Below are 10,388 nucleotides of genomic sequence, written 5' to 3' on the forward strand. Positions count from 1 at the left end.
ATCCATTGTAATCCATGTCACTTCACTTTGGATCTTCTCACCAATTTCTCTATCAGTTTTCTTCAGTCATCATTTGTTCCAACTTCAGTTTGCCATTCTGCATCCTTTTAAATTTTCATTAGATTCATTAGTTTCGACGATAATTTACCTTAATTTAAATTATTAATTTTTTATTATTATTTTTGTTTAATTTGTTGATTAAAGTTTCTGATTATTTGTTTTTTTACGGGCCAAGTTAGGGCCATTAGTATGCAATTGCTTATTTATTCTTAGGGGACTTAAATTTCAGAATAAAGTTATGTTTTCATTTATTGTAGTCTGTTCGATCCTCGAAAGGATGTGCGGCCCCCCTGCTTAGAATTTGTTTGTTGGCGCTAACAGCGCATCATTTCCCAGTGGCAAACTACTTTGTTGCTAATTCTCATTTGTTTTATTTCACTTTATCTAATTTTATTCTGTCATTAATTGCCCCCTTCCTCAATCACAAATTTACATAGTCTATACTTTTAATTGAATAATTTACACATAATACGAGTAGTCAAATGTATTTTATTTTGTACACTAATCCTATTACAAATTATATACTGTACAATAAATATTTCATTTTTCTTTTCTTCGCTGGTATTCGTGTCTACCAATATCTAGACTACCAATATCTCCATAGGCATATTAGGCCAACAGCTATGATTTTTACACTATTTATGTACAAATTCCTTTTAAAATCTTCAATATCTTGTACCATTAATTTCTTTTCAAAAATGTTAACCTAAAAAAGAAAGAAAAATTTAAAATTATCTTTTTTCTTGTTTAATTGATAGTAAATAAGTTTTTAAAAAGCCCTTAAGCATCTAAAGTTTGATACTGATTTGTCTAACGGTCACCCTGTACCTAGTTTGGGGAATCAATTAAATTAGATCCACCTAACTCAGTAGGTGGTCCCAAAGTGGTAGTTGTCCTCAAATTATCTTAAGATTTTTTTTTTTAGTTAATTTCTGTTTTTTTTATTAGTATTATTTTTTTTTATTAAAGCTACCTTTCTCTGTTATATAATTAAATTAGATATCTCATTTTGTTTTTTAATTTGTCCTTCATTTTAAGTATGAACTTGAGTATTTTTTGTTTAAGCATTTCTTTATTCCCCGCTAACTTTTAATTATTTTCATTTCTTTATTATATTTGTGCATTATTGTGGATGAGTAAAAGCAATGTATTCTACACAAATAATCAATAAAGTGGTCTACCCAGTTTTCTTTTCACATCCTCGAACTAGTTGACTGATTTTTTGACCAAAAATTCATTGTAGCAATTTCTGTAGCGATATCTTCAACATTCTGTGATTTTCAAGTTTTTAGTTTGGGGTGGATGCACAGACTGATTTTGTATTAACAACCACTTTTTCATACACACGGGGGCCCGGAAAGTCCCGGTGAAATCGCTAACTCTGCGCGATTACTGATAACTTCTTTTATTTGAATTAATGAAAGTAAATCATCTCTTTTTAGCCATCTGAGCAACTTGGAAAACTTATAAGAGTGATACAAAGAAACTATCCTTACCCATCCTCCATTCTCTTCCAGGAAGTCTATTATCTTACTATTTTCTACAATAAAGGTAGCCAAATGTCCTGCAGCCAATTTAGCCACATACGAACGCCCGAACATTTTACAGAAAGCTGCCAGTCTATCCAGCAAAGCGAACAGTCCACAAATTTGGATCCAGGAAATTTTCCTCAGTACCAATTCGCTAGCTATTTCCTGGAATGTACTATATTCACATTTATTGGTGATCCACAGGTTTCTAGCTTTCCCTTCCAGTAGATTACTACCATTATTGATGTAGAGTTCCATACCTCGCATCAAGTACTTCCAGACTTCAGTGTGACGTTCATCAACCTTACATCGAGAAGAACCTAACCTCTGTTCCACAACCAGTCTAGCCAGATAATCACATTCGGCTATAATTTCTAATTTTTTCCTATCTTTAGCTAATTTTCCTTCCTCATTAGTAGTGTCTAAATTTTCTTTAGTTGGTAATTTTCCATCATTTTCTTTACAACTATTACCAACAATACCAATATCGATTGCTGACAATAACTTTAATTCTTCCTGTAATAAATTATTGTCAGAAATTTCTTCTTCATCTTGAAAGCTCATTTTAAAAAATTTAATTAACGTTGCCATATTTTTTCTTTTTTGAAATCAAACTTTACAATTGGAAATAGTAAAATGCAATAAATAAAAATATCGTCTCCTTTTTTTATATTTTAAATTCTCAATTTGGCAACATATGTTTTACAAAATTAAAATTAATTCGCAAAAATTTATCCATTACGGATTTATTTTCATAGCAACCTTCGTCTAATTTTTCTCTTAAAACGCTGAAGAGGTAACTCAAGTAGGTAAAGTGTGATTTATGTTATGTATGTGAGAAGTAACAGTTTCGAAACTGGAAATCAGCGGAATTGTTTCATTATTTTTGATATTTTAGGTCGAATATACAAAGGAAGTTGAACTTAACTGATTTTTTTTTTTAAAGCACTTCAATTTACTATAATTAATTATCTAAAAAAGCTTCTTATCCTAAACATTGCCAGATCTCGGCAGGAGCTATAACACTGGGAAGATGTATTGGAGATTTATGATTTTATGTATACGAAAAAGTGGTTATCCTAAATTATTCTTATGTTTATTTATCTCGAAGTTCTTGTTCTTTGTTCACCAAAGTGTTCCATAGTGAACAAGAAATTACTAGATCTATTGCTTTAGTTTTAGACTTCTTTTTTTTTGTTTTTTGAACAGGAGAACAATGATTTTTGCTGGAAAAGCTCTTTAGAAGGTTAAAAACATTTTTCCTTTAACATTTTATTATGAACATTAAAACCGATCATCTTTTCAATAAAAATTTCAAGACTCAAAAAGAATTTGAATAACAAAACTACGATATGTGACCAGCTGATTTCGTTTCAGTTAATGTCCTAGTCTAATTATATAGAGTATGTACTTATGTACATATATGTAGATTGTTTAATTATTTTTAATAAGCCCACATCTAGTTATGTAAATGAATTTAAGCGTGGGAGGTTAATTAAATTTTCCTTTGTAATTGCAAACATATACATATGTTACACGCCAATGGTATACTTCTATCAAGAATCTGCCCTAGATTCAGTTTGTAATAAAAGTTCATTTGTGATGCCACACAACCTTAACTATAAACTCTTGGGGAAAAATGGTATAAGTTGAATAATGTTTACCTGCTTTTTATTGTTTTCATTGACTGATGGAAAAAAAAAAATCAATTATTAAATCACAGCTCCACAAAACCGCTACGCTTGCTTTGAGAAAGTTTAGAATAAAATTGATTGGCCTATTCAATTTCCTATTCTCAAACTAAGGAAAGAATTTCAGTTAGACCAGTTGAGGTGGGGTGTAAATAAAACCATGTTTATGAAATGAACATTCTAACAATAGTTTAATAATAGTACATAATTGTCCAGTAATAAAAGTTTAATAATAATAATAATAATAGTTTAAAGACCACGACCGCAACGAAAAACGCACTTTACTGTTGGTAATGCGGGACACTTCTATATCTCTTGTAACCTTCCACACTCCATAGCTTCGAAACTATCGATAAGCAGTTTGTTATAAGTTCAAAGGAGGTAGCCCCTCCGTTATAGACCTTATAAATTTTGCAGGTATCAGAACCTGCACAAACAACATCTAAAAAGGCAACTTAGAGAAGAGTAGTTTTTCACTCCGTCCTATGATCCTTTTGAAAAAAAAGGGACTTTTGCAAAAATGGTTCAAATAAATGGGATAGTTCTCCTTTCAGGAATTTTTGGAGCATCCAAAGTTTTAAAGAGAATCGCTGGAACCAGTTTCTAAAGAAATCTTCCAGAGCTTCACTCTTAATCGTATCCCCCCTTCAATCGGTAAATCCTACCATCGTTAACATCCCTTTTTATGTTAGCAGCCAGTCTAATCACACTGACCTAAATATCCCTTTTCTGCCCTTGACCTAGCCAAATTCCTGTTACACCAAATTTTTCATTCGAAACTTTCTCAACCCTTCAACCTGGTCGACCGCAACCCTTACCACACTACCTTTAAACTCGGAATCCTTCCCCAAAGGTTCAGGCATTAATGGCCTCGAGTTCATTTGATCACATGTCAGAAATATAAGGGCCATCCTTTGAATTCAATTCATCATTATCCTGAGTTATCCTGGCTCATGATGGTTATCGTTGGATAGTCTTCATTTAATTATTTCAATTTTGTTTGCTTATTTATTAAACACAAATACAGTGGAGTCTCGGTTATCCGTCATGACCGGGATCGGACACTTGACGGACAGTCGAATTGACGGATAATGGAAAAAACAGGAAAATTTCCAGATTCTTTTGTTTAACGTGTATAAAACTTTGTATTAACTGGTATACATATTTTATACGTTTATAGGCTTAAGCCTTAAAGGTCAGGTATCTTTCATTATTCAATTCATTCTATTGTGTATTAAAATTAATGAATACAATGTCTGCGACTTAATTTTTTGTTTTTTTTTTAATTTTTAAATACCGAGGACGGTGACGGTTAATTGGAATAGACGGATAAAAGGGTGACGGATAACCGAGACTCCACTGTATATATACTTTATGCCAATAAGCAGTAGTCAATTAAACAAAGGGAGTTAAAGAAATATACAAACAAAATTTGGGTTTAAGAAATCTCTGTTACTTAAGTCTAACTTTAAACTTGCATTAAGCATTCAAATTAGCGAGGAATCAGTTCAAATAAAAACAGCAACTCATCTTTTTTGCCAACGTTACGACAAATATATTACCTTCTTCAGGGCGTGGCTATGCCGGTTAGTTGTGTTACAGTATATCTTTTTCTATAACCAAAAAACTGTTTTCTGTAAAGGGGACCACGCCCTGAAGAGGGCAATATACGTATATTTGTCGAAATGTTGGCAAAAAGACGAGTTGTTGTTTTTTTTATTTGGACCGATTCCTCGCTAATTTGAATCCTTAATTTTTACCTGCAGTTTTTCTGCTAGCTGATAGATAGAGCTGCCCATACAACCTAGTCACATTCTATTAAAGCTTCATGACCTACCCGCAGAAAAAAAAGAAGTAAAAATGCCTAGTATAAAGTAAAATTTGTCAATGGATGATGTATTGTTTTCATTTAGATTAGAGAAAGTTGAAAGCCAAATTTGATTTGTTTTCTTCTTCATCTTTTTGGATTTCTTGAGTAAGAGAAGATAACAGGTTTAGTACCGTGATACAATCTGGACCTGAACAGTCCCTTAAAGATGTGGTAACTAAATCAAAGTTGAGGTGATATCTGGGTTAGCTGGTCTCTAAACTATTTCTTGTAAATCCAGTTTAAGAGATTTTTTTTTTTTTAAAAAAAAAAAAGGTAAAAAATATTATAAGATATAACTTTAGAAAAAGAAACTTGGATTCCTAATACTAGATAACTAGATACTGGATGATTGCCCTGGTAGTTGGTTGACGCGTGCTTAGTTCCCAATTACTTGGAGTAGAATTCTTACCTGGAGAAGCGAGATATGGTCTCGAATATATACCATATCTGTTTGTTACTTTTGTTAACGTTTTATCGTTTAAATTAATCTTCTTCTTTTTTTATAAATCTAGTTAGTAGGCTAACTGATCAGCTGGGAGAGAGTTCCCATATTTCTTAAACAACATTCGCTTTCCAGCGTTCGTTTAGACATCCTACAGGATGATCTCTCTTTTGGTAGAATTGCCGAGTACAACGTGGTAGACACTATGGACGCAAAGTATGTGCATGGTTTTATACTAGATTGTCTGGGTGGTTAAAAGTTACTCTTTTTCTTTTTTTTTAATATCCCCGTAGTGATGAAGTGGACTAGCCACTTCTTCAGGGATCTTGGCGTTTCTGCAGGTATCCCCAGTCTTAACAACACGAACAACACTCCAATACCAGCAGCCTTAACGCTTAACACACAAAACATATTAGGCTTTGCAGAAGATTGTTTTATGTATACATTTATTTAGGAACCCACTGGCGTTATCATTTACATGCACCCTAAAGGAAAAAAATCCTCACATGACGTTACTACATTTTTTATTTTTAAATCAGGTTACAGCTAGAAAAGGAATCTTACCAAAAGAGTTTTCGGGTTTTTTTTATAACTAGAGGGAAATAGACTAGCCACTTCTTCAGGGATCTTGGCGTCCCTGCGGGTATTCCCAGTCTTAACAACACGAAGAATACTCCAATACTGATAGGGAGCCCGCACAACGAATATTTCCAGTGAAATCCATAATTACAGTAATATTTTGCTTGCTTAGAAACAGAAAATAAACAAAAACCCTTTACTGTATAGAAGGTACTTGGGCTTAGACTCTCCCAATTCATCAAGCCCTTCAATAATGAACTAATTGTTCTTTAACCACTAATTTTTTTCCCCCCAATCAAAGCTAGTAAAATTATCTGTCCACCATGAAGGTCAATCTATGCCTTTTGGACATGTAAACAAAGCGCACGTGTTCAAACATAACCCCATTTTCAGAACAACTATACCTTCTTCTCATTGGTTTATTTTTAAATAATTTACCACTTAGATTGTCTGCTTTACTTCTCTTTTTTTGTCCAAATAAAGATATTTTAAAAGATATATATTTAAAACAAATAAATAAATAAATCGTGTTGATTAAAAGAAAAATGGCAAATCGATTCTAATTATATTTTGGAACTACCTCAAGGTCCGCCCCCTCTTAAATCTTAAAAAATTATATACAATTAATTGAGCTATTATGTAGTTAGACTTAAAGATGATTTAATTGTAAAAAAAAAAATCTACAAAAATTAGGCTAATCAAGTATACTAGATAAGTCTAAGTCACGCCATCTACTAACAAGATGTTCTCCTTTAGAACTTAATATCTTTCAGTTTTGTTTTGCTTTTTTTTCTTCGGGGGGCCCCTAATTTGATTTTAGAATAATGAGTAGTTTTTCTATACTCATATTAACAAATATAATTAGTTTAATATATTGACTTAATTTAGCAATTTAAATAAAGTGATGGTGAATGTAAATGAACATTAAGCAAAGTATTTACTGTTCAGGGCTCTTCAGGGCTTACTTTAGCCCAAAGTAAGAAAAAATAATTTACTGATACCTATAAGTATCTGATTATTAAATATCTAATCAAACTTCCAAGAAGAAAGAAAATCAATACGCCTGAAGTGTTCTTTTGAAGAAAGGCTTTTCCTGTAATTTACTATGAATTTGCCAAACGGATTCATTTGAAGCAGATCTAATGGCGTATTTAAGCTTAAATGTCAGTTTGGCTTTTAATTTTTCCTCAATTAATAGTTTGGTTCAGAGGGATGTGTCGCAATCTATCAGCATTATTATTAATTTGATCTCTTTTTTCTTTTTATTATGCAATTCTAAGTTACAAGAAAATTCAATTATATTCGTAAATTATGGTTAGAAAAAGTCATGTGAGTGTCCATACGAGATTCTTTTCATGAGAAAGTAAAGTGAAACTGTCGAATATTGGCGAAAACGATCTTAACTTATAAAAAATGGCTTGATAATTGATAATGATATATTTTTTAATAATTTTTTAGCATTTTTTCTCAATATTTACGTAAGATAAATATTATACTCTAAATATAAAAAAAGTTATATGACAAAATAATAAAAGATTTAGAAAAATAAGTGAAAAATATTGAAGCACCATTGTTCAGCACGCTTTGATCAGCCCTGACTCGCTATCATTGAACAGGGCGTGGTTACACTAGAGGTGGGCGTGACTACACTACAGGTGGGCGTGACCCGCCCACAGCCAACAACCTTACTGCATTGTGATTGGCCACTACTTTGAACTCTTTAATTTCAATGAAATAATTAATTTACAAATTTTTCCTAACATTTCTCCCATAGGTATTTGATAATCTTTTGATTTAAACAAGAAAAAAAAATTCCCATTAAAAACAAGATAAATAATATTTCTTTTGGGATAATACTTCATGTTTTACCCAATTATCGTTAACAGAATCAAAAAAGTTGAGAATTTGTTTTGTTTAATCGTGAAATAGATAAAAGAGAAATGGGCTAGTTAGCCGCCATTAAATAGACTTTAAGCTATGTAACTTTATACTACATCCTGTGGAGAACTCTAGTGACAATTTCTGTAAACATAAATGCAGTTTTTACATTCACATTTCAAAAATTTTTAGCCCATCTCTGCTGACAACTTAACAAGACATCTTAAAAGACCTTGTCCTCGAAATCTCCTCTCTAGTGAAGAGAGTAGACTAATAGTCTAATGTTTTGCAGTGTTACCACTGGGTAACTTCTCCACTTGTTTACATCTACTTTCAGTTGACATGTAAACTGAGGTTATAAAAAGATTTAGTGTTGTTTACTTGGAATTACTGTTAAGTTTTAGTTTGTTATATATTCAATTTAAATATTTACGCACATAATGGTTGAGGAAGACTGCAATCGAAAATACTTTGGTTTTATTGGAAAAGGAGTACGAGAAAGGCAAAAGATACAAGATGTATTACAAACTCTAAGCGTGCTAAGTAACATTGCATCGGAGATATCTAAAAGGTAGCTACGAGGAGAAGCTACCTTTTACTCTAACATACCTGCTTTAGACCAAGATTTTACTTTTCAGATACTGCTTCAGAAGGTGAAATTATATAAAATACTTGACGAAAAAAGCTGCAGAACCTTATAGTATGCAGTCTGTGAAAGAATGGATCTTCAATGGGATTATTTTCGATCTCCATTTGATGAGTTTATGATAACAGAAAAGCTGAAATCATTATTTAAAGAGTGCCAGACGCTGGAATACTGGGAGAAAAGGTATCAAGTAAGAAAAATCTTACCTATTTTCAGTTCAGTGCTATCATAGTTGGTTGTACCCACAAATAAACCAGAACAAAAAAATTTGTATTCATTCGCTTTGGGCACTTTGAGGAATAGTTTAAAATATACTTACAAGGCAGCACTCGTAGTAAGGAAAACAAAAAATCATATGTGTGCTCAAATTGGCCATTAATTTGATACCTACTCAAAATTTCTTATTTTTATACTCACTTTATTATATTTCTTTCTCCCTTTTCTGCCTCAAAAATAAAAAAAAAAGCAGCGCGCAATTCTTAAATAATACTAAATCAAGGGCGTTTAGGAAATTATTCAAATTATTATTTTTGGTTGGCTATGGATAAAAAAAAATAAATAAATAAATAAAATATCGTGGCATTTGCTGATCAAAAACTCCAGTTAAGGAGATGTACTTTTTTGTTTGCTTTTTGTTTTTAGAGTTTTAGCATTTCATTTAACTAACTATACAGATAATTACTGGTGGTCTAATCTGGAACACGCGCCTTATGTTTAGATTTAATTAAACAGTTTATAACAAGTTGAAATTGTTTGTAATTTAAATAAAATAAAACGAATGAAACAAAAGGGAACGGAGACTTTTTTATGAATAGGTTATATAAAATAATCGTCGACCATAATTTTAATTCTACCATAATGTTTGTAAGTCAGTGTGTAGAGGAAAAAAACAGAATTTACATATGGATTTGAAATTAATTCCATCAAATTTTAGATCGTTATGTTTGGGTAGAGTGGAAAAAATGATATATAATTCAATCATCTCCAATTTTGGCGTGTATTTCTCTGAAAGGTACAAACACTATTTTTTTTTAAAGTGTGAATACTTTAAGCTTGAATTAAAAAGAAAATAATATATGGCAGTTCTGCTTTTAAGATTAATATGCTTTCTTATTTTTTGTAGAAATAAGTTTGAGATCCGAATGTTTTGTCAGGATCGTGCTTGTGATGTTAGAGTGAGCAAAGTTGGCTGGATTTCCTTCAAAAGAGCATTTTAGACATTAAGGGCAGCTGAAGAAGGATGGAAGACCATGAAGAAGATTACAGAAACGGGACCGGGACCTAACCCCTGCCATGCAGCGTAGTCACAAGAGGCTTATTGTGCCTTCCCCTTGTATTTTTGGATCTAGTAGACACGAAACCTCTCCTACTAAGAAGGTTGAGGACTATCCCTACTAGTTCTTTTTGAGCTACTATCTCCTTTGGTCTCAAATATCCAAAGGTTTCGAACATCAAGTGAGTGGCTGTTTCCTCCAGCTTTTCGTCAGAAGAAAGAAAAAAATTACGGCTCTAAGCTATAATGGGAGGTAAGTTAAGCAACACTTAGCTAGCCTTCATAACCCGTCTATGTCTTGAAAGGTGAGGAAAGCGCCTAACTTCCAACTAACTTTTTTTTTTACGGACGGAGGCGCCACGATGGCCGAGCGGTTATAGGCGAGACCTGCAAAGCTAATATGCAATATGGTACTGGTCT

The 10,388-nt window shown here is 32.3% G+C and overlaps 1 protein-coding gene across 1 annotated transcript; it reads right to left on the reverse strand.

The window, feature by feature from the left end:
* Positions 1–529: 529 nt before the first annotated feature.
* LOC141459621 (uncharacterized) lies at positions 530–2,292 on the reverse strand. The gene is made up of 2 exons (XM_074138874.1): positions 1,557–2,292; positions 530–766 (listed from the first exon to the last, which is right to left on the reverse strand). The coding sequence occupies exons 1-2, from the start codon at positions 2,178–2,180 to the stop codon at positions 647–649; spliced, it is 744 nt and encodes a 247-aa protein (XP_073994975.1). The 5' UTR covers positions 2,181–2,292; the 3' UTR covers positions 530–646.
* Between the last annotated feature and the right edge of the window lie 8,096 nt (positions 2,293–10,388).

This window comes from Rhodnius prolixus, unplaced genomic scaffold (genome assembly GCF_049639745.1).
Source record: "Rhodnius prolixus isolate KJV_2025 unplaced genomic scaffold, Rpr scaffold_17, whole genome shotgun sequence".
Classification (NCBI taxonomy): Eukaryota; Metazoa; Arthropoda; class Insecta; order Hemiptera; family Reduviidae; genus Rhodnius; species Rhodnius prolixus.